Here is a 26,034-nt window from a genome sequence, read left to right as displayed (position 1 = left end):
AAGAGGAACTAGAACCAAGGCATAAAGGGGAGATTAAATGTTTCCTCGATTTCAACAGCCTTTAAGAATAGGAACTCTGACCACTCACGAGCAATGCCTCACACCACCAAACCCCAATTCCAGAGTCTAATTTTACAATAGAAGAACAAAGGTAACTCCAAATGCATTTCTTGGTATATTCCAAAGGAAAGACTGAAAGTATTCATAATACACAGACTTGCCCATTTTAGGTGAAAGATGACAGATTGCTATAATTCTTCCTGCTATGATATTCAAACAAACAAACAAAAAGATCCACTTTTGCAAAAATTTAGAAACACCTCACTTACATTCCTACTTTTAGTATGGAATTCACTTTTTTAAATAAGGGCTATATCTATAATGAATACAGAACTTCAGTTTATACATTTCTAACATCCCATTCGCATCCCACCCAGTCAATGCATATTATGGTTAACTTAGCAAAGTTTCTTCACAGAAAGGTATTATTAAACGGTTGAAGAAATTGCAAATTTTAACAAAGTGCTGTGAATAATTACTGAAAAAAACCCTTACACTGATTTGCAATGGTCTTTTAAGGGTTAAAAACAGGAAGTAACTGATACTGGACTACAAGTTTGCAAGGATACATTTTCACTGTCCTATGTGATATATAATGATAGAATAAATTACAGTACCTGGCAGGCTGACATGAGTTCTTCGTCTACAGAAGACTATCATTCAGTTCAAGATATTAAAAATGAAGATGAACATGCTCTAAAACACTGCAGCTACAAGAGGTCTTATATCTACTCAAAAGAGGAATCCATTGAGAACTTTTATTTAGGTCTACCTAACATTTAGAAGCCTCCATGCGATTCCATCTCTTCCAGAATGAGATTCCAAACTGCACTTTCTAGGAGAGGAACTGGAGGGATAGGGAGAGTTGAGTTTTGCTATTTAAGCTGCAATCACATTATTAGCAGATAAAACAGACCTTTATCTTCCTTCCACTCATTCCAATGGAAACTGCACAAAGTCAGGCATTCGTAAAAAACATCAAACAGGACACAAGACTATGCTACTACCCCACACCATCCATCTCCCTCTCACCAATACTGAACCCAAAAGGAAGCCCATTCTCAAAGTGCGTGAATGACCTCTCTAGGTCACCCTGAATGCAGTCTACATGTTTATACTTACCATAAGGATGGAAAGTAGTACTTGTCTTAAAACTGAGTATTTTAAGCCTATGGGGTTAATCAGGGGTCAGTTTAATAATATTGCTATTTTTAGAGCACTAACACACACAAAGTGAATCCAGTAGAGTTCTGTGTATTGATTCAATATTAAGTATTAATTGCATGACCATCATAGCACCTCTTTACAAACACACAATCACCAGAATTAGAAACTGCTTTGAAAACTAAAAACAGGGAACAGTCCAATAATGAGGAGTTGCACACTGTTACTCTATGGAAACCAGGTGCATGGTACAGTGCTGCTGCAGAAATGGAAGCCTGCAGATTTGGCAAGGAAGCCAAATCGTGTTTTTAGACAATTTTAGGAGACAGGCAATACTGTTGAAGCAAAATACTCAACACAGCAGGAAATGAAGGACAAAAAAAAAAAAAAAAAATGTTTGAGTGACTGAGTATGTATTGCCAGGCTCTGTTAATCACTGTATGTTTTAAAAAAAAAAAAAAAAAAAAAAAGCATTCTATAACCAAATAAACATCTGATATTTCCTTTCCCTTTGAGAATAAATACAGTTAAGGTCACTTTTAGCCTTGGAACGGATATATGTTTGCCTATGATGATCTTGCTAATGACTACACAATTATCTCAATGTCCTCTGCTAGGATTATAGTTTTAAGAAAGCCATAGTTACAAGAGGCATCTACCGTAAATACCTAGAACTTCCTTTTATGGCAACCACTATAGAATTCACTTGTCTTAAACAGTGAACAAGGGAAGATGGCCTCATGTTTCCTTTGCAATAATAATAAATGTTGAGGATCAAGTGGCTTTCAAGCAGCATGGTGGGTGTGAAAATGTTTGCAGTTTAGATCATTCTGTTGCGTTTATGGGTTGGTGAGTCTGTAATGACATCGCCACACTGGGCTGAGGTACGCTTTCTAGTTCCACCATTGTCCAAGTGGAGTGCCATTTCTTCTGATATGAAAGTGTTCAAATCGACATCATGGAGTCCATTTCTCCTTCGACTAGCATTCGATCCACTGCTTACATGTGTAGGAGAGCCTGGGGTACTCGAACGCACGCTTATACTAGCCATTGCACCACTAAGACCTAGGAAGAAGAAAAAAGGTTTTAGAGTTGCTCGATTATTTAACCCTTTTGAAAGCAACCCACTTTACTTTCCATGTCGTTAATAGTGTCAAAAGATGTCTGCCTATTTTCCTTGTAAGGGGTCACCAGGGAGCAGTCAAGTTTTACTCTATAAAACCCAATCATCTGGTCTTGACATATGAGATGTTTTATTGGCAATATTACCAGTATTCACCATACTGGTAACTAGAGTAAAATTCTCCCTTCTATTTGGTAGGGACTGTATGCAATTTACAGGTGAAGACATGAAGTGCTTGCTCTGAACAGAACATTCTGGTCATCCAGTCACCATCCCAGGAGTTCCGTGTGTGTGTGTGCGCGTGTGTGTGCGTGTGTGTGTGTGTGTAGAGGGGCAAACAATCATTTCCAGGCTTGACTGGGCTTGTCCCGATGTCCCTTCTAGATAAGGTGACCATATAATTTCATCATCCAAAATGGTACACTACTGAGCCCAAAAAGGGGATAATTAAAAATTATGCCAGGACACTGTTGGCCCCCAGGACTGTGAGAAAATAAATTTCTGTTATTTAAAAGCCACCTCCCTCCCCACCCCCCAAAAAAAAAATCATGCTAGGACAACAGGTGCAAAGTAGGCCTGCCCTTACAAATCAGGCTGTATGAACACAGGTCTGGACTGCATGTACTGGGTAAGTCCAAGAACAACTTAACTCAAAGTTGTCTACATATAATCCTTGAGAAAAGCAGAGAGGGCAAGGGTAGTGTAAAGAATTCTGCTGCTTTGCTTTCAAGGTTAAAAGTCATTAAATCCAGCATATACCCAGCACTCATTCCTTGGACTCTTAAACAATTAAAGTGTCCAACCTAAGTTCTGCTCTTATATGTTCAGGATTACCTTAAATCTGTGAAAGGCATGAGTAAGGCTAGAAAACAGATACTATAGCACTGAAAGACCTAACTTCACTGACAGAAGATTGCTCTCCTTATCAATTTCCTCTGTCGATATTCTAACCTCACACAGGGTGTTTGTTATTGCTTGAGTAAATTTATATAACCAGATCTAGTACAATCAATGTTTGTAAATAGGATTTGTGTCTTAGATTTTAAAATAAGTTTAGAGGCGTGATTTGGTAGGGGCCCATTTGTTCTAATATGCTCAAATTTTGTACTCTGTAAATATGTGGTTTAAATTTGAATGTTAACCAGAAAAAGAACTCTGCTCCCTATCACATCAAACCTGCTAAATTCCCTCATTCTACAAATACTCTGTGGACAACATTCTCAAACCACTGGCCTCAGCCACCTCCCACATGCTGCTGATGTTCTCTAGCCCACACCTCTCTTCTAAACTGCACTCTAAACCCCCTATTCCAGAAACCTATTAATCTTCTAAACTAATCCAATCAACCTCTTACTGCTCTCCCTGCAGGGGACACATACATCCTCCCTCCTGTACTGGTGGCCAGAGGAATATAATACAATCTAATCTTGCCCATCGTTAGCTCTAAACCTTTCCAAGCTAGCACCTATATAAAATAATAAAAGTGCTAACATTGGAGTACTTTCTGTGTCAGGCACTACCTTAAGTACTTTTTAATTTAATGTTCAAAACAAACCTGTGACACTCCATTTTGCAGATGAGACATCAAACTTAAAAGGTTAACAATCTACCCAAGGTCACACAACTAGTAAACCAGAGGTCGGACTCGAACTCAAGTAGAATCTATAGCCCTATTCACTGTGTTACAGGGCTCCCTCTTCAAGGCCTAAATTATTTTAGCAAGACGTTAACTCCAGGGTCAATGGCCCTTGCCTGGTCACCCTCCCCTCCGGCCATCTTCACTCACACCAGTAAGGTGAGCATCAGGCACATCAGGCACTACCAATATTAAATGACTGTAGCTCCTTCCTGCTGGCAGGCCTGCACTTCCTTCCCACCTTCACTTGCCCCTGCCTTCGGCCCACTAGCTCCTCCAGCACCTGCCCTCTGAGGTTTCTTCCTCCTCCTACCTCTCTCCTTTTTCATCTCTTGCTGGCTTCTCTCATGGCCTGCTTGAAACTGCTCCTCAGCCTGCCAGCTCCTTCCTCAGTCACCTTTGCGGGCTTCTCTTCTGGCCCTGACTGGATCGTGTCCCCCAAGATGACCTCCTGGGCTCCTTATCTCACTCACAAGCATCAGTATTTCCCGATCCTGTGCCACAGGGGTAGATATTTCTCCTGAGCTCGGGGACCCAACCACATATCCAGCTGCCAACTGAACTCTGTTCAAACTTAACTTCTTCAAAAGGGAACCTAGCTTCCTCTTCCCCAGCCCGCACAGGTTTGGAAACGAGGAAGGAAGAGAATCATCTCTGGCCAGCCTTATACAGCATGTTACAAGCATCTGTCTCTCCCTACGAACAGTGTCTTTACCTCTCTATCTAATGAACTGAACACAGTGCCTGGCACGTAACATTCAGTGAATTCTTGGGGGAAAAAATGCTTCGAAGTCCGACCTCCCATTGTGAAATCCAAAGCTTAGCTGTGATGTTTATTCACTCTCCAACTCCTCGAAATAAACCCAGGCAGCTCACTTCACTTCAATCATTACCATCAAGTTTCATTATTCCCAAATTGGTTTTTTCTTTTTTTTTTTAAGTTCTCCAAGACCGCCAGCACATTTACCCATGCCTTCCTTTTTTGCTAATCCTGAAGCTCATGCCATACTACTAACAGGTGTCCACAGACTTTAAATCATCACCTTTTGGTACTTGTTTCCTAAGGCAGGAGGCTCTAATTCTGGCATTCAGCAATAAACTGGCCTCCTTCAGTAATTAAGCTCAGGATCCCGTTTCTCACTTGAGAGGACAACCAGAACTCAACAGTGCTCTTCTTGGTAATGTGGACGTCCCGTGGCACTATGCTTATCACCTATGACAAATACCCATGGATCATAAAACATTGTTATGAGTGGTCTAGGCACTTCAAGCAAAGGTGTTACTTCAAGCCAAGGTTTCTTATTCTAATCACTCTTCTCCATGAAAAAGGTATTAAACATCAATGTGGTCAACTGGAAAATCCAGCAGTAATTTCTGAAAAGTCATCATCTTTTTCTGTTGGGTATATGACTTAGGGTTTAATTTGACAACTAAAGATCTCAATGTGCAACATTACCTACTTATTATTTATCTACTCTCATAGCAATGAAAATTCTTTTCAAAGTTCGCTATCTTTCCCAAAGTCTTTGCAAAAATGTCAAAAAATTAACATTAACAACCAATATATATATATATATTTTAAACAGCCCAAATTTTATTTCATAAACCAATTAACAGCTACTAGAAGATGCTTTAGGAAACCTTGGCTACACCACATGAATAGTTAGGACTATACAAGTACAGAAAATCTAAGCATGCTTCAGAACGGAAAAAAAAAGTTGTATGTGTCAAGAGCATACAACTTAGTTTCTACCAAAACACACTTTTTCGAAAGGGCTATGGGAATATCAATTGACAAAGGCAGCACAACAAGTAGTATGATTAGACAGAAAAGTCTCCATTGCTTAATACAAGATAAACTTATCAGTTTTAAAGTTTCTGCATCCACTTTAAATGATTAGTGTCAGAGTGTGGGAGGAGGAAAAAAGATTAGGATGATTTAATCAAACTTGCAAAGAAAACTCCCACTGGAGCTAAAACAAATTTACAGTCCAGGTTAAAGGAATCTGAGTTACATGGTAATGAAATTATCAAAAGGAGCACATAGCTATCATCAAGTTCATGCTTGGGGTAATAAGCAAATTCTGTTTTTCAGAATTAATTACATTTAATTCCAGTTTCCCAACACGTAGGTCACACACAGGCAGAGAAAGAACAAATTCAGAGCCAGTCCGTCTTACTTCCTCAGCCCAGGAGCCAGGAGCCAGGTGCCTGGAGGCTGCATTCAAGCTCTCTTACTCGTTCCCACCCCTTAAAGCCCCAGGAGAGAAGAGGGCTATAGCCCTGGGGGAAGGCACTGTTGATCCTCTGCAGATCTGCTCCACCAGTTTTCTTGCCTCCCGTAGAAAGGGGGGATCTGAAATCCCCACAACTTCAGCAAAGTGATTAAGGCCTGACCGAAGCCCTAGGAAATCTGCATTCGTGGTATTTGAAATGAATTGCACTATTCAAATGTACAGCACTCCCTCTGCACAAAGTTGTGTTTGGATGTGATAAGCCAAGCATTCGTGTGTAACTGTGGTGTTTTAAATGTACCAGTTCATGTAAAGAAATACTACTAGGAAGACTTTGGTCATTTGAAGTAGATATCACTCCCCACCCCGATCTGTAAATTGTAATACTGAATTTTTATTGAAGTAAAAGCACACTAAATCAAACCAATTACAAAGATACATGTGATCAAACCAAGAAAACATTTTCAGTTATGCTGACAGCCCAAAATGCTTTGTTTTTCAAAGACAGTTTTTAATGCCATGGGAAAAATGCTCACGACGTTAAAATGAAAAAAAAAAAAAGGCAAGATACAGTACCATATATGTAGTATGATCTCAACTATGAAATAACTCTGTATTTATACATTGAAAAAAGACTGGAAGAAAATGCACCAAACATTTAACTGTGGTTATCACTGTGTAGTAGGATAACAAGATGCTGATTTTCTTTTCTGAAATTTTCCAAGAAATGAATATTTATAAATCAGAAAACTAGTGAAATAAATTAAACCCAGATATTAAACTGCTTCCTAACTGCAGTGAATTACTAAACAGGTGCTAGTTGAGTAAGCTGGCTTTAGGTAGGGCTGCATGACCTCTTTTTTCATCTCAATGGAAAAAAAAGTCCAAGAAAACAGGATTCTAGGTTCCAGACCATTTTGTACCATCGATGTTGGAAGCTTTAGTTAATAGTCCCACCCCGCAAAACGTCAGTAATGAACACCTAGTCTGTCATACAGAAAACGTCAACTTTTCATCTAAAGTTCAATGATATCTTAGTTGCCTTATGGTTCTAGTTCTCAAAGGCTGGTTTGAACAAAGGGCGAAATTTAGAAATTCCAACCTTCAGAGGGTATTTATTAAAGATGACTCTCTGAAACAATCAATTTTAAGCAATTAAGAGATTGCTTTGGTGCATTAATCTCTTACATCTTAATTTCCATATAAGGTTTTAAAATGCATTTTAAACAGTTATCAACAGTTGTGTCATTTCAAGAAGATGTAGACTGCAACATTCAACAAGCATTTTTTAAGAATCTACTATTTTCCAGACACTGTGCTAGGAGCGTGGGTTCCCTCAAGAGGAGAAAAAGGGTTTTGAAAGGTGAATGGATATAAATCACCCACAGGTCAGTTCTAATTAGCCCTCTGCAATAGAAAACTTTAAGGAATTTTCTTTTATATTATACCATCAGTTTAATCTAAAAACGCTTAAGAACCTAAACATCTTTCAAGGCTTATGCTTCTAAATACTTAGCTATACTGACAGAAGGGGTGGAAGACTGGTGGGAAAAGGGAGACAGAACCAAGCACAAGTAATAAATTTATTCTTAAATTTACTGAATCTCAATTGCATGGGGTCAAACTAATAGATTCTTTCTCCCCAAAGTCTAGTAACTTCCCTTCCCTTTCACTCTGGCACACACTGGTCACGGAATGCTTTGACCCCCCCACCACCCCACAAAAAGAAAAGCTACAAAAACCTGTACTCCGAGGAGAAAGAAAATCCTAAAGGTTCAGGCTGCCTAGAATCACAGCTTTCCATAAATTCTAGGGCAAGAAGGTACCAGCTTTATGCTTTGGGTATGACTAATCAGGAATATACCTTACCTTTTATTCAGGTAAAAATTCTTATCCCATGCCCCTGAATCCGATTTCAAATGACTACATTTTTCTTTAAGGCCCTATACCCATTTTCCCCAGATCTAAGAATCTGTCAAGCAACTTAATAGTTTAAAAGAATAAAAATCCCCATGGAGCCCACAGAAAGATTTTGTTGGGCAACAAAAGCCACACAGAGACCCTATTAACTCCTAAGGCGATGGCACTGTGTCTCCACCTGACTGCCTGTGTTTATTGTACCTGAAACTGTTACACAATACTACTAGCTAGACACTCCTTGAGAAGACCACTGTATCCATCTTTGAATCACCTACTCTCCAAGAGTGCCCTGGTATTCACTGTGTTCAGTAAAGCTGAGCTACAGGAATGACAATATACACTTTATTTTAAAATGACCACACCTTCTGATTTTAACTGTAGAAATCAGAATTCATCACATCTACAAACCCTGGGTTTTCAAACCAAAGACTTCTGGCTTCAACACTCTAATAAAAAGCCACTGTTTTTTTGTTCTTAACTCAAAAGTACTTCCTTTAAGAAAAAAAAACTTTTCCTTGTATTTGTCTTTAAAATTTCTCCACTGTCATATCAAGGGCTAGAGTGCCGATGTTTGCCCAACTCTCCTTCAGCACCTATGCTAGTGAATGTAGAGTCCACTGTCTTTTAAACTTGTTTTAAACATAAGAACTTAAAATCGGGAAAGGTGATCTCTTAAAGCCAAAAACTAACTACCGCCATGGTTCCCCATCACTGCCTAGTATGTAACAGACCGTGCGTGCTAAAGACGTGTAACTACAAGATGATAACCCTGGCCCAGTGGGGTTAGTTCTAAGAACCCCATCATATATGGGTGCTGGTCACACCATATGATTAATGTAACTGATGACACTAAATTGTACACCCGAAAAATGTCGAATTGGCAAATGTTGTGTTATATATATTTTATCAACAATAAAAACAAATATCACATCACTTCTGGAACTAAAACCAAGCGTCTCTGATTTTTATGGGACAGTCTGAACCAGGGCGAGCAACCTACGCAGACCAATGACCACCCTATGAGATAATTTAAATGAAAGAGCATTACTTTGAATAAAGTTTATCGAAAGTGAGGTCTGATTTAAGCATCCTGCTTCCTCTCCCATCCAGGTCTCTATCCTCCCCCTCTCTGCAGCAGCTGTCCTACCATGTCTCTGGATTCTTTTTCTCCTAACCCCCAGGATGACAAACAGAACTCAGGATAAGGAGACCCACTTTGAATCTAAGGCTTTCCAGACAGAACACTAGCTTGAGCAAGTCAGCCTCTCAATCTGTCTCTCCAGTTAGTAGAAAGAAAACATAACCAACTTCACTGGTCTGTCAACATGCAACAAGTTCAAGATCTTAGCAAGTAATATAAGTAGGTAGTCAATAATTCACATTTCAAATACCCCCTTCTTCCAGTAATTTAAAAGGCCACCCTTACTGAAAAGGGAGGGGACAAAGTATCCTTTGGCCACTGGACCTCAGGATCCTGGGCTCCAGATCTATCTGTACAGTTATGCTGTCAAGAGACAAAGACCACCACCCACAAAGCACCTAGAACTAACCAGAAATTCTTCCTCCTTTTCTGAAGGCAAAGAATACTTACATGGTGTTGTGACAAGGCAGAGATTTGCTTAGGTTCTTACACCACTTTGCACAAACTCGAGAGGTTAAGCACCTTGCCCAAGGATATATAGGGGATGAATGGCAAGGCTTGGATCAAAATCAAGGTCTTAAATTCCAAAGCCTATATAGTCTTCCTCCTACAGTGAACCAAAATTACAGCAGATCACACACCACTCATCTCCAAGTCTATTCATCCAGATTCACTTATGGGAAAAGCCCCAGAAAAGAAATACAGAATTCATCTGTTTTCTGATGTCTTTAGGGAAGAAACATAAGCCTAGAGATTTTCCACCCCAATCTCGACCAGAAACGCTTGATGCAGAGGCACAACGGTTAAAGTGTGCATTCTGGTGCCGGACAGAACTGCAGTATCTACTCTACCACTCACAAGTCTGTTTGATCTTGGCCTTTCTTCATCAGTAAAATGGCAATAACCCAGGATAGGTTAAAAAGAACTTTCCTTAGCATGGTGCTGACACAAAGTAGCATTAAAAGAGCAGCTCTAATGGATATGGCCTCACTGAAGTCTGGCTGTTTTAACTTGAGGGTTTGAAGGTACACGTGTTACATTCTACCCTTACTGTAGTTATTAATCCTCAGCTGTCCCACTGCCTTAGATTCATTCACTCATCACATCTCTAAGTCTCCGTTGTTAAGCTGAGAACACATCTAGACCAGGCTCCTTGCTTGGTTCTGGAAAAGCCAACGGGAATAAGACAAGGCTTCTGCCCTAACGTAGCCCCAGTCTACTGAAAGGAACAGCCATGGAAACAAAATCAAAGTGGGAGAACAGAAGCACAATTCAAGGAAGGCTTAGAGAACGGGAAGAACCAGAAGAAAGCTTCATCACAGAAGTGGTGTTTGATTAGTCTTAAAAGATGATCAAAGGGAAAAACATGTAAGAGAGCATGGAGGTAACTGATTTAAAAGGCATGGCTAGAATAACTAACCCAAGAATGCAACCAGATCATGAGGACTTGCAATGTCATGCTGATTTCTAAATTCCCCTTGTAGATCAGAGGTTTTTTAATCAGTGAAGTGACAAGATCAGAAAGATTCCTCCAGCAGTCCCCCAAAAAAAACGGACCGGAAATAGGGCCAGCTCAGAACTGGGAAGCCAGAGAAGGAAGGAGATTACTCCAACACCCAAGCCCACGTTTTCCAGAGAGTCTTCCCTGAACCCGTGGCTAAGCTGCACTGTAAAATGTCCCTTCCTGCCCCAGAAAATCTTACACATACCACACTCTTACATTAGAATAAACCATCCAAGTATGTGTTTGTCTAACAAAAGAAAGCACTCTTTATTCATTTATGTATTCCCAGAGACGGCATCGAGTCTGCCACAAACCTGTCTGCTGAATGGCTAAATAAGGGGAAAAAAAAGTGTTTGTTGTTGAGTTCAGTTTAGACGTGGTCTTTGAGACAAATGGGACAGCCTGGTGGAGATGTCCACCAGAGAACAATGGGACATACATGTTTAACCGTCAAGAGGGAGGGTCTAACCTAGAGATACCGTTTGGAAGTAATCAGCTTACACAGGGGATGCTTAAGTCAGGTGCCCCTAGAAACACATGCAGAAGTAGATGGCTGGACTGGAATCCAGGGGAATGTAATTTATTTACATCAGTGAAAGAACCTGAGGAAAAGTTACCAGGCTGAAGCAGCATAAGAAAAAAGTTATGAAGAGGATAACTTCTAGAAGAGAAAAGAATGACTAGAGAAGGAATAATCAGAAAGGCAGACAGAGAACCACAAAACTGTCCATCTGAAATATTCTGTCTACATAAAAATTACGTACCGGTTATTAATTCTCAATGAATTTTGAATAACGTTCTTATTTTAGACAAGGATAACATTTTACAGCAAAAATCAATTTAGCGTGTATATAGTTCTTTGATTTCTGAGTCTAATACCCAGATGAACAGCTCCAGTGATACACAGAAAGTTAAGACAAGCGGGCCAAGACATGGCACTGGATTATACTCTTTACGCTTCGAAAACCGTTCGTCGATGTTTGATAACCATTAACTGATGTAGTTTTCACTGACATTGTTTACCTAAATCCCTCCCAGTAAACTTGGCTCCAAAGGTATCTTACTCATTTTGTCACACCCCCGTTGTTTACATGAAATGCTCTGAAATATCTAAAGTCTGTGCCATTTTTCTTTAAATAAAACACTTATTTTTAGGTATCTGCAGATGCATTAGGAAGAGGTAGTATTCCAAGTGGGTGTTTAGTAGGCAAAAAAACAAAAGTATGGGGTGAAAATTGTCCTCTGTTATAAAGGGGTAGGATATCAGGAGGACTATGGAAGAAAAGCAATAAATCAATATGACCTTCTACACTCATTTTTGCTTTGACTACAAACTCAAAGAGAAGTTGGCCTCCACATGTCCCCTCACTCCAAAAATGTCATTAACTTTGACTCCCCCTCCAATGTAGAAACCTCATTTATACTTCATAGATTTGGCTAAGCAAATGGTGTGCAAAACTGAATTCTGGCATAATATTTACCCTAAGTGAGATGTTTCCAAATATGTATTTTAAAAAATCATTTTAACAGTTTTCACTTCAATCTACAGACTATTCAAGAAAAAGATCATGAATACTTGGTTACACAGTCATTAATTTGCGTTACTATTTAGTTAACAAATGACTATTACTAGCAATCATTAAAATTACTTTCTTTAAATACTCGGCTACCATTCTCTCCAATACAATGATGTTCTCTCAACCAACTAGAGCAGAAAACTCAGAGTAACACTTCTGAAGGCTCTCTCAAGAGGCCCTATTACTTTGCCACAACACTGTTCTAACTGTATCAATTTGGTGTATGAACCCTAGTAACAGTATATTCTAGATTAGTACTACACCTTACAAATATACTGAAAGATTATTTTTCTACACAAAGCTTTATATTTAAACCATCTAAAACCCTCGTAAGTTAAACGTAAGTCAAAATTATAGATAGTGCCTTCCCTAAAACTACATCACTAAAACTCCAAAGTTTAGGAAAATAATAAATCACAGGTTGAACAGATTTAAGAAAACGTAAAGGGGTTGGAGGGGTAAGGTAGTTGACAGGCGGGGGCGGGGGCTAGCCTTTTTACTACGTACACTATTTTCATTAAGATTTTATAACAAATGTGACTTTCTTATTTCTTAAAAAGTATCTTCTAAAGTATAATACAGAAAAAGATACTTTAAGACAAGTACGGAATGAATCATAAAATCCACCTGACAATAAATGGAGAAAATCAGGATGCTTCAGGAGAGACAACTACATCAAACAATACCCTGAACTAAAATTAATCTGACAAACTATGTACACTGCTAAGAATTGCTTTTCCAAACCTAAGGGGAGAGAGACTGTGAAACGTTGTAATGCAATAGGAACACATCGACCTCTTCTTCTGCGTGAGTTTCAAAAGCTCTGATGGTGTAAGTATTTCACTGTGTTCGAAACTACATCCATACACTGTAGTCAATTTTCTTGCGATAAGTTTATCTGTTTTTGATTTGTCATAAATAAGCTAATAAATTGCAGGAAAGAAATAAATACCTCCACCTCTTTCCAATGCTATGTCTGATTTGGGTTTTAGGAAACAATCTAAGTTTGCCAAAGAAAATAAAAATCTCAGAAGCATTAAAGCTTCAATGAAACAGAAGGCCTTTGTACACATCCCACTGCTTTCATTAACAGCCTATTCTGGGCTAATGATCTACACTATGCCCCAGAAACATCTAACAGGACTCCTGACCTAACTCAGGGAGCTGCTTCTACCTGCTTAGGCACTCAGAGATGCATATTTTCCTCTTGGTTTCAACTACGTCTTATTTTATGTATACATCAGTACCAAATGCAGTCACACAGAAGGTAACTCTCCCGGTGCTCTCTGGAAGTCTGTGTTAGATAGCAGCAAGCAACAACAGACTTATCTGACTTCAATACTCAAGCTTCTCCGGTTTTACTCACACCCCCTTTAGCCTAGAATGCCTTTTTAGGGCAGATCTGACCTGGGGAAACAATGATGGGCCTGTCTACTGGCTGTACCTCTGACAGTCCAGACTATCAAACCAAGAAGAACCTAAGGGACGATACACATAAGGAAAGTCGATAATTCTGACATCTATCCATTCCTACTTGGGTCATCAACACTCACCCAGGCACACTAGATAACCAAGGGTGACAGAGGGAGCTCCCATGAGAACCAGCACAACAATTACCTGCCTCCCTTGTCTGGTCACTGACCAGGCTCTCCTAGCAATTATAAATGTAACAGAATTCTTAAGACACAAGAACTTCCATTTTAACTCAGAAAAAAGAAAACATGTACAATATGTTGTACAATATATAAATGCAAACCAATAAATTCTAATCAATGTTGCAGAAAGATTCTGTTATTTTAACACCAATAAGCTCAAACTAACTTTCTAAAAACATAGTATTTAGGATGGGCTGGCTGACAGTCCATAGAGTGCCCATATAAGTTCTTAGCTTACATTCTATTTAAACATTTCTAGAGTGAGTGTTTACTGTAATAGACAAAAAACAGAGAATTCGTCTGGACCTAACCCTCGATGTGAAAATGGGTCCACAGGCACACTCTTAACCATTTTTCCAAAGAAATATGTTTAAACGGCTTTACCATGCAGAGCTATGGCTTCCCGGAAGGGTTGCAAATCAGTCTCTACAGATGAGCTAGTTTCCGTTGAAGTAGCTCGGTTAGGGGACACTACAGTCAGTCTTGGGGGAGCTCTAGAGTTTCGCGGTGGAGGAACTTTCCCACACAGGAAGCTGATCAAATCTTCTCTACGTATAGTTCTTCTGCGTTTTTTAACCCAAGCCAACACATCCTTATTGCGTCGCTGATAGCCAATCTGAATTCCAATATCAAAACTTCGCTGATGGGTATCCACGCTTTCTGCGAAAAGAGAAAGAAAAAGCATATGTGATCAGTAGCACCATACTGTAATCTCTTTTAAAGAACACCACATAACAAGTTAATCAAAATGAATAATCACTTATCAAAATGAAGTATGGGGTTCTTTAAATCTCTTTTAAAGAACACCACATAACAAGTTAAAATGAATAATCACTTATCAAAATGAAGTATGGGGTTCTTTAAGTCTATCAGTAACCTATTGAACTGGAATGTATTTCACAGTCACGGTGGAAATGTTACACACATTCTTAATGGTCTGAATTCAAAGTTTACAGTCACATAGTTCTGAAGCTTCTGCCCTGTTCTTCCAAAAGTAATCTTTGAACAGACTCAAGTAGAGGGACTACTTAGCTTTAGCCAACCTACCAATTTAAAATGCTACTCCCTAAAATAACTTGCTTTATTTAGTAACAAGAACACAAATAAAAATAATCCTCAAATGATACAAACAAAAAATCAAGTTTTTTTCTGATTAAAAGTAGTAACAATGGCTCAATTATTAAGTGTTTAGGAGCCCCGGTGGCACAAGGTTAAAGCACTCAGCTGCTAACCAAACGGTTGGCAGTCTGAACCCACCAGCAGCTCCTCAGGAGAAAGATGTGGCAGTCTGCTTCCGTAAGATTAGAGCCTTGGAAACCCTGTGGGGCAGTTCTACTCTGTCCTACAGGGTCACTACAAGTCGGAATCGAATCAACAGCAGTGGGTTTGGTTTTCTGTCACATGAGCAGACTACCACCTTGAGACAAGTACTTGGAAAGGCAAAAACTGATGTACTGAGTAACTGCCCCAAGGTCACTAAATATAGGGAAGAGCTGGAATTTTACTTTAAAGCCCATGACAGCCACTAAGCTACACTGCTGTCCTTCAGAAAAAGGGTGAATTTTCAGGATGACACTGGCTAAGTAGGAGCATCATTATCATTCAACAGATGACTAACAGCGCAGACCATCACGCTTGCCTCATTTACCATGGCATTTTGGAGACGCACTCCTACTGACAGGCTCAGCACCAGGAAGCAGGGGCACCATAATGCAGCAGCCAACATTTTAGAGATCAGAGGGGGAAGCGAACTCTGACTGACTACTAAACTCCGACAGCAAAAGGCAGGGTGGAAACTGAGGACGCATCTATCGTTTCCCTGGGTATTTTTTCATTCTGCTTTGTTCCCAGCACTCTTCAATAACTCATAGCCATTCCCAGGAGACCATGCCTTAAAGTCTCCCAGCATGGCCTCCCAGTCTTCGCAGCTGCCAGTGTGTGTACTAAACCTGTGAAATAGTCCCTGCCCCTTAGAGATTTTATCTAGTTGCAAAAAAAAATTTAAAAATTTAAATCACTGCAATTTATTTCTAATTGAGCTGCTATGTCAGCAGCAAGTCACCAGTACATCTCTAATAATATTAAAGACGGCGGTGCCTTTACCCCTGGAACCTTCTGTAAAAGCAACAATCCTTGAGCACAAAGAATCATCCCGCTCTTACTTTTACTAGCTTTGAATTTTTTAATTCCTCGTCTGCTTCAAAGAGAGCAACAGTCAAACAACAAATGAAGAGCCGTGTCCCAGAAAGAACTCAAGACAGCGGAGGATCCCCCAAGCTCAATGTACTTGCATTTTTACAAAAGGAAGTGGGCAAGAGGGCTGCCGAAGCTGAACTTTACAACAAGGCCTACTCCTTAGCAGATGGTCAGCCCTTATCTCTAAAGATAAGAAAGAAACACTGGAAGAACTTATGCATAGAAAAGGTCTTTTCACTTAAAAATACTTTAATATAAAAAGGACCAGGACTAGAATTCAACACGTTCGGAACCTGTGATAGTCATGCACTGGTGAGTGCATTCACATCTCCGTTCAACTCCACCACCACTTTGAAAAAGTGGACTCTTCTCATTTTACACATACACAAAGCAGCTCGGGAGTGAAGTAATTCTCCAGCGTCTCACTGCTACACTAATGGCAAAGTCACAACCTGAATCCAAGGCTGTAATCTCTATGGAAGCAGACTGCCACATCTTTCTCCCACGGAGAGAAGGGTGGGTTCAAATCGTCAACCTTCTAGGTTAGCAGCTGAGCTTTGACAGCTGTGCCACCAGAGCTCCTAAGTCAACCTTAAGGGAGTTGATAAGCTAGATGCTGACCTTGTAAAGCTGTATCTAGACCTTAAATGAGTCTGAAAGAGCTGGAGGCACTTTAAGAGAAATCAAGTCATCATACAAAGGCTACCCCCCCATGGGGGTCCCTTTTCATATAAAGTGAGGAGAAACATGAAACATATGACCCTAGAAGCAACTAGGTTTTTATAAACCTGCTCTATCTAAAAGAAGTGTCTTTTCATCAAGCTCATAACTGGAAAGGTTTCTCTGTACAAACAGCTGGATTGAGAAAATTGTAGTTTTCAAGACTCAAATGGAGGGAGGCCCAGAATTACAAGTATAGAGGAAAAACAGTTACAAACATGAAAGCGGTACAAGAAACAAGTCTGAAGCAGGCTAGGATGGTGCAGAGGACAACGAGGCAGGCATGTAAATGTTACATGCCTACCCGGCAGACCACAGGCAGTAAAAAAGAGAAGCTAAGTTTGATACAAAACTTAACAGTCAAAGGAAAGGAAGGGGTCACCTGAAGCGGTTAAAAAAAACTGATAATCCTGTCAAATATTGACAGGAAAGAGCTTGGCTGAATTTTACTTCGTTTTGATTAAGGACACAAGGCAGTGAGGGCTGATGCTTCATTCACAGATTTGAACAATTACTGGAAAACTCAATATTCACTAGTGGCCTGGCTTGGATGGAAGACTGTTATGTAATTAGCCGTGAACCCCTTATGCAGCTGACCTGTCATTTCACCTCAAAAATTCTGACCTAGTCAACATCAGAACCGACTAAGCACACACTAAAAATCAGGCATGTTGTGGACACTGCAGGCTCTTACGGACGAGAAGGTAGAGGAGGAGGAAGGCAGATACAACATTTAAGGTCTTCAGGTACCTGCTTTGGCACTGCCTGGATGTTAATCTAGTTTTGTACCATTAACATCATATTCTGAACCTGAAAGCCAAGTCCAATTACTTTCACACCCAAGGTAATGCAACCTCAGGTATTTCTCTAAATAGAAAGTCTCATATTCATGCTAAGGCATTTAAAAAATAGTCCTTACGTTTTCGGACTTCAAGCAGTTACCTGGTTGAAAAGAAAACCCTATCATACTTTAAGTAGGGAAGACCCGCACTCTTACTGGAGAATCTTAGACATGACTAGACTACATTTTATTGTAACCCCAGGATAATTCAGTGTCCAGTAGGATAATAATCCCCTTACAAGGGCAGCCTCCTGAAAGTTCTCAGCCAAAGACTGCTTTTGAACACATCTGAACCCTGATACCAAAATTCTCTAAGTGTGAGCTTTGGGTCTCTGGCCCACAAGAACAGCACATAAATTGTGGGCCTGTCTTACGTCCAACACTATTTTACTGACGCCAAAGCCACTGTGGAAAAGGGCCATAAGCCTGAAGGTTAGGCAAACCCCAAGGGCATCAAAATGTCAATCTAACCTTTAGTAAGAAACACATTCATTTCCTTATTCAAAAAACAAGCTGATTCATACAACAGTCACAGTAGACGTTCCATGTTCATATTGAAAAAAATTTTTTTTTTTTTAAATATACACAGCTGAAATTAAATGACAGATTTTAAAAGGCTAAAGATTTATCCAGAAAGCACTGCTTCTGCAATTTCTCCCATCACGGAGGGGGACAATACCGAATTCTGGGTTGAAGAACTTTCGTATACAACACAAATAATCAAAATTTTTTTGATACTCACAAACCTCTTACTGCCAGAGCAGATACCCCTATTTTGTAAACAAGGCCCCTTCAAAGGGCCTTACCCAAAGCGTTAAGAGCTCCTTCTACAACATGTTTCTTCCTCAACAATAGAGAAGCCATCTCCCACTCTCCTTAGAAGATCTACAAACTGTAAGTGCACACTGCTAGATCCAATCAAGACTCCTAAGAAACACTAAGGACTACAAAATATTTTAACTTCTGAAGTAAATTTGCCAATACACAATACAGGGGAAGTTAGCACAATTGGACTAAACCAAACGCTAAGAAGTTTCCTGAATACAGCTAAAAACTTTGAGAGACAGAGCAGCAGGGGTGGGGGGCTGGGGACCATGTTTTTAAGGGACATCTCGGTCAACTGGCATAACAAGGTTTATTAAGAAAATGTTCTGCATTCCACTTCGGTGAGTGGCATCTGAGGTCTTAAAAGCTAGCAAGCGGCCATCTAAGATCCATCAATTGGTCCCAATCCACCTGGATAAAGTAGAATGAAGAACACCAAAGACACAATGAAAATATTAGCCCAAGAGACAGAAAGTGCCACATAAACCAGAGACTCCATCAGCCTGAGACCGGAAGAATTAGATGGCACCTGTCTACCACCAATGATCGCCCTGAGAGACAAGGAGAAAAGTAGGGTGCAGAACTGAAGTTCTCTTAAGAAGACCAGACTTAATGGTCTGAGACTGGAGGGACCCAGGAAGACACGACCCCGACTCTCTGTTAGCCCAAAAAACTAAAACCATTCCCAAAGCAAACTCTTTAGACAAAGATTAGACTGGACTATAAGACATAAAATGATACTTGTGAAGAGCGTGCTTCTTAGCTCAAGTAGATACATGAGACTAAATGGGCAGCTCCTGTCCAGAAGCGAGATGAGTAAGGCAGAAAGGGACAGGAGCTGGCTGAATGGACAAGGGAAATCCAAGGTGGAAAGGAGAAGTGTGCTGTCACATTACAGCGAGAGCAACTACGGTCACTTAATAATGTGTGTAGAAATTTTTGTTTGAGAAACTAACTTGAACTGTAAACTTTCACTTAAAGCACAATTTAAAAAAAAAAAGAATTAAATTTGCACAAATCAGTCTGCCAGTGGGGAAAAAATTAATGTTTCATTAAAAACAAAGATCTGAGCCTCTGGCCCAACTGTTTTCAGAAATAAGAAAGCAGTATCCAAAATCAGCATTAATTTCTATCTACTAATGTATTTATTTAATCTTCATCTAGCACACAAAGCAAAGGCCAAGAAACAGAAAGTCACAGTGGCCACTGTCTGCTGCCTGACTGGCATCCAGTCCTTGCCCACCTTCCTAAAGGGACTCCTGAGTTTTTGTTCAGAAAGCCAACCCTGTGCTCTGCTCCCACATCTGGGAGGGAGATGTGGCTTAGTCCTAAACAACTCTCTATAACCACATATGCTGGCTAGGTACTGGGGTTCAGGGTATGTGACCCAATTTTCGCCAAGAGACTATAGTAGCCATTTGCTGGGAGCTCCTGGGAAAGAAGCTTCTGGGCTCCTCCAAACAGCGAATGACCCTCAGATGTGAGCTAAAAACCATTCTGCCAAGCTAATGAAACAAGCCTGAAGACCAAGCACATGTGTATACGCACAAAAGCGAAGAGTGGAGAGAAGTACAGAGCCAGAGAACCTGAGTCACTGAATTAAGTCAATCCTAGCCTGCCCTACTCATGGCAGCCAATACACGTCCACATCACTGAAGCCAACCCGACTTAAGTTTTCTGATATATCTGCAGCCAAAACTTCCTTTTGTAAAAAGTTAAACACCTAATAAAATGATTGCCTTCTATAAAAACTTACAGAATGAATGTACAAACTGGAATGACTGAGGCTACTGTTCCTCACAATGTAGTTAAGTTAAAGAATAAAGTTACAGACTTAGGATTTCTAACTCTAATCCATACGAAAATGTTTCGAACCAAGGCTTGAAGGTCACCAATAGGTTCTTGTGGCAAAGAGTTACAAACCAGCTCTGGAAAGTCAAATTATAAGGAGTTGAAATTCCAATATTCTCTATCTAGTCCCCAGGTAGAATATACTTTCTCTGGCCATTTATTTATAAATCAGTCACCTGTCACATGGCCCACAAATTTTCAGAATGTTCAGGTGACTTCAGTTTACATACAGATCCAAAATGCCCATAGTTAAATGAGACAACATATTAGTATAGAGGAAATCTGGCATCAAAGTGTCTCAAAAATAAGGATTTAAAGGGCACCATAATTTTCTCAACTGTCAACTTTATCTACCCTTTTTAGGGAAAGAGGATGAGGAAGAAGTACACACACCACAGAGCTTATTCCAATACCAAAAAAAAAAAAAGAAAACTGAAGCAAAAAATAATCCAGAGTTACTTCCTTTCATTTTAGCCCATCTTCTGGCCCATAGCCAGAAACGTGAAAAAGTTAGCGCCTGACCACCAACACAATCAATACTTAAGCCAGCACTCACCACATGCCAGGTAGTATACTAAGAGCTTGCACTGTAATTTATGGGTACTCATCCCCATTCACATTTGAGAAAGCCCAAGAGCACAGTGGTTAAATATCTTGCTCAGGACCTACAGCTAGCAGTGACAGCCACTACGTGCACACTCAAGACAGTCTGGCAGCAGACGCCAGGACTGTGGACCATCATTATAAACTAGCCCTCTCTCTGCAAGCACTGCCAGAGTACAGACGCCTTAGGGCAAAGGCTGCTGAAGGAGACAACCAGAAACATCCTTAATATAAACAATATCAAGAGACACTCTCAACATGTGACCGAACTCAGACCGCAACTAAAGCCTCAAACAAAGTTTTAACACGTGGAGGCAAAGAAACACAGCTTATCATAAACAAGAATCAAAAAAAAAAAGAAACAAGCTGCAAAAGAACTATTACAAAAGTGCTGCAAAGTGACTACACCAAGCACTGGCACCCAGGGGCTGCTGAAAAGCTGGGGCAGCAGCAGGTACCTTGAGCTGACCCGGTGAGGCTGCCTCATGGGGGAGCCTTGCCCTAGAGGGCAACAGCCAGTTCTTCACCTCTCTACTGAGCAACTAACCCCAAGCAGTAAAGAAATTTAGCATGAGATAAAGAGAATACTTTCCTAAAGAGGAGTTAGGAAAGAGATTGAAATTGGTTAAGAAGCAAACATTAATAGACTTGGTCAACTATTTCCCAAATAAGCATAAACTTCAGCTAGATTAAAGCAAACTCGGTAACTTTTCACTCCTTTAAGTGCAGTACAAAAATGTACTAAGCCAGGGACTCACCACCACTGAATACCGAACAAATACCACCCTCTTCAGATTTATCAAATCAAAGCAGAAACAAGGACCAGCAATCAGGACTTCTCTTCCCCTTTCCAAAAAAAGAATGTCAAAGTCTGACCCTACCATCTGAAGAAGGAACTGTGCACTCCATCTTACTGAATTCTCTCCTCACTGAGGCAGCACTGCCATGCCCAAGGGACAGACAAACAGGGCCTGCAGGGGGGCGGGGCAGGGTCACCACTCAAGAAGAGCTAAGAGAATAGCGCCATCCAAAGCCGAGGGAGCAGAGCTGCCACCTCCAAGGGCCTGGAAGGCCAAGCTGAAGCCCAGGACCAAGGTGCCTTCACCTAGAATCCAGAGGGTGGGGCCATTGCCCAGATGGTCTCAGAGACCAGAAGACTATTTTCAAGCCTTTAGAGCTAATGTAAATTGTTCTGCAGGGTAGTGGACTTGCTTGGTGACCCCATCCCTTCTTTCCCTCCAGTTTCTCCCATTTTGTAACAGAAATGTCTACCTTGTGCCTGTTCCACCATAGTACTTTGGGAACAGATAACTTGAAGCCTAGGTTTCACAGGTTCACAGATGAAAAGGAATTTTGCCCCAGAACGAAATACCCCTGAAGTCTCACCCCTAGAGTTAGATGATTCAGAAGATGAGATTTTGAACTTGGAATCAATTTAAGGCTTTTGGGATGACGTGATGGGGTGGATGTGCTTTGCATGGGGCAAGGACAGGAATTTGGGGGGGCTATGGATTGAACTGTGTCCCCAAAAATATGTGTAGTAAATCCTAATCTCTATGCCTGTGGTTAAAATACGTATGGGAATGGGGTGTCTTTGTTATGTTAATAAAACAAGATTAATGTGCGGTGTTTTCAGTCAATCTGCTTTCAAATAGAAAAGATACTAAACAAGCAAGGGAAAGAAGAGAGAAGGGGGAAGAGAGACGTCAAGCTACATGAAGACAGCTCAGAAGAGACGAGGGCTTTCCTCCGGGGAAAGAAAGCCTTCCCCTAGAGCCAGTACCCTGAATTCAGAGTTCCAGCGTCCTAAACTGTGAGAAAACTAATTTATTTGTTAAAGCCCCCCCACTTGTGGTATTTCTGTTAGAGCAACACTAGATAACTAAGAATTCGGTGATTCCAAATCCTTCCAGCCACATTCCAAACAAACCAACTAAGCTGGTATGTTCAACCAAAAGCCAAAGACAATCAAAAGGGGCCCTCTGCTAGGTTTCTAGTTTGGGGAAGAGCTGGTCAAGAGCCCAAACATTCCACAAGCAGCAAAACGAGCCATTTTTTGCTTCCAGGTAAGTGCTTAATTATACAAAACTGAGGAATACTAGCCACTTTAAAGAATCTCCATAACTTCCTCAACTCCATAAATTAAATATTTAAACAGAACTGTGATCAATCTGACTTAAGTTTACAACGGACCTCTACTGAATGCTGCATGCACCTAGCACCTTGGCTAAATTTGTTTCTATTGAAAGTAACCAATTATTCCTATAGCTGGAGGACCACACCCTGAAAAAGGAAACCTGAGGATCTTTAGAGCATTATCCACTCTTCTGAACAGTGGTATCAGATAAAAAGGGTAAGTTTCATTTCACAAGAATACAGAATACAACTGGTTTAGACTAACAATCCAGCATTTGCAATAATCCCAGAACGTGTATATATTTTTTTAATTTCAATGTCTTTAACTTTTTGGAATTTCAAAGACGAAAACCAGTAAGATATGAGAACACTTTCAAATTAAGTATCAAACTAGGAATTATTTCAGAATTTGACTTCTGAGCCCATCTTCTTATACGGAAGAGTGAGCACGGAAAAGTGACAGCTTTATTCCTAAGGGAATAAACAGAACAGCACCAGAAGTTCTGTTTTCAGTATAAGCACCTTCATATTTGTATATGGCCTAGGCGAAGAGGCAGCCACTTGGAAGGCACTAAAAATACATGCTGCCTTCACCTTTAAACAAAAAGTAATTCCAACAAGTGACAAACTAGGATACCTCCATACAATGAACTACTACTCAACAATGAAAAGGTACTGCACTACTCATCCCAGAAACTGGAATTCAACAGATCGATCTCAAAAGCATCATAAGTGGAAAAAGCCAGACACGAAGGGCTACTACATACCATATAATTCTATTCATATGTCATTATAAAAAAAGAAAAGAAAACTGTATATAGAGAAATCACATCATTAATTGCTAGGGCCTGGGGTAAAGGGGGGTGGGAATTAGCTACAAAGGAACAGGAGAAAATGTTTTAAAGTGATTATAGTCTATTACCTTAGTAATATATATTTGTCAAAATCCAACTATACATCTTACAAGGGTGGTTTTTACTGTACATAAAATTATACAAGAAACCCGAGTTTTAAAAAAACTGAATTTGACTATTATTTCAAAACCCCCTTTCTGGTCAAAACCAAAAGTAATTCCAAAGAGAATGCTCAAGACCCTCAAGCACTGAGGGATGTTAAAGGAACGTACTCAGTGGTCAAAATTTAAGAAATGCAGCTACATAAAATCAGAGTTGACCACTGAGGCGCCATTCAATTGTTTCCTTTTTCTCAGTAAGGCCGGATTATTAGTTCCTCATTCTCTAAAATTAACACTTGGGTTCAGCAGTTTCAGTTTATGGTTCTCAAATTATGGTCCCCAAAACCTGCAAAGCCTACTCAACAATCTCATGATAAGGGATATTTTTCCTACAGAATACTGCCCTCATTTGCAGCTTCTTACGCAAAAACACGAGTCTGAGAATCAAGCAGACTCTCCATAACCCATGTCTCACCTTATTTGATGTTTCTGAAATACACAAAATTGCACTGTCATCAGCAGCTTTTAGGTTTGAAAGCATCTGACTTAATCACATTTTTATTAAGATTAACGGTCAAATTCAAATCCTTTTTCCACAGAAACCTTGCCCAGAAAAAAAAAAATCCAAATTTCTGATCTACAAAATCCTAAGGCACAAAATCTTCACTCATTGTTAGGAAGAGATGACCTATCAACTCAAACTCTGATCAGATTTCCTACCAGCAATTTACAATCAAATACAAGGTAGCTTTGAAGAGATAAACGCAATGAAGTTGCTAGAAGAGCAGCATGTCAACATGCCCACAGACTACTCCAATTAGCTAGCTTTGGAAACACTTAAATGCTACCAAACTGTCCCCCTTGAAGGTGCCTAACTCAAGGAATCTGTCGATAAGGTGCTTACAAAGTATCCCTCTACCTCCACACCATAAACTGTTCCCTGTCCTTGGTGACTTCCGACTAGAAGCACAACATCCCACACGTCTTCCAGCTCAAGGCTTCTACTACTGGGCACTACTGACATTTCGGGTTGGTGTCTTTGTTTGGAGCAGGAAGCTATCCTGTGCACTGCAGGATATTTAGCCGCATCCCTGGCCTCTACCACTAGATGTCAACAGCAGCTCTCTCTCAGTCGGGACAACCAAAAAAACGTCCCCAGACACTACCAAATATCCGGGGGAGAGGGTCCAAAATCGCCCCCAGCTGAGAACCACCTGATCTACCCAGGACATCACCGGGACTCTCCAGTAGCGAGGCAGTCAGGATTCGTGGTGAGATTTAAGAGCACAGAACTCTCCAGGGCAGGCTAATGCACATTAAGGGTGGCCCCCACACGTAGAACCCAGGACATCACCCCTGACGCAAGCTGCCCTTCCCCTTAATCGGCACTGCAGCAAGGTTATCTTTACCTTTGTAGAGGTTGGTGACGGCGGTGGCTGCGTTTTGGAAGGGGACCCACAGAGAAAGTCCTGGCTGCTGACACACTCGGTCTGAAAACACAAACAAAAAAACAAAACAAAAAAAGACAAGACACAGAGAAGTGTTATTTGGGCGTCAATGACTCCGGGAACGGCCATATTAGGTTTCGCCATTTTGTTCAAGGGTTTCGGGTCCCAAACTGGCGGCGGGGACCAAACGAAGAGGTCGTGGCGGGGTGGAAAAGGGGTTGCGGGGCTCCGAGGCGCAGCCTGGGTCCGAGCTGGGGCGCGGGGAGGTGCCCCCGCCTCAGTCCCCGCCCCGAGGCCAGCACCAGGGCACAATAGGGCCGGCCCTGCCGCCACCCTTCGCCATTTTGTGACGGGGGACTCCTCCTCTTCCAGCCGGGGGGCGCCCGGCAGCGCGGCCCAGGGAGCCGGCGGGTCCCCCCCGGGCGGCCGCACATCAGGGCGCCCC

General features: G+C 40.8%; 1 protein-coding gene across 1 annotated transcript; it reads right to left on the bottom strand.

Moving 5' to 3' along the window:
- Positions 1 to 1,683: 1,683 nt before the first annotated feature.
- Positions 1,684 to 25,692, bottom strand: HAPSTR1 (HUWE1 associated protein modifying stress responses; the record flags this gene model as incomplete). Its single annotated transcript, XM_023728461.1, has 3 exons — positions 1,684 to 2,289; positions 14,399 to 14,674; positions 25,551 to 25,692. Coding segments are annotated over 3 exons (663 nt in total), but the record flags the coding sequence as incomplete, so codon positions are not given.
- Between the last annotated feature and the right edge of the window lie 342 nt (positions 25,693 to 26,034).

The sequence above is a fragment of the Trichechus manatus genome, unplaced genomic scaffold (genome assembly GCF_000243295.1).
Source record: "Trichechus manatus latirostris isolate Lorelei unplaced genomic scaffold, TriManLat1.0 scaffold00024, whole genome shotgun sequence".
In the NCBI taxonomy this organism is placed as follows: Eukaryota; Metazoa; Chordata; class Mammalia; order Sirenia; family Trichechidae; genus Trichechus; species Trichechus manatus.
Note: the sequence above shows the minus strand (reverse complement) of the source record. Positions and strands in the feature narration are given on the sequence as shown.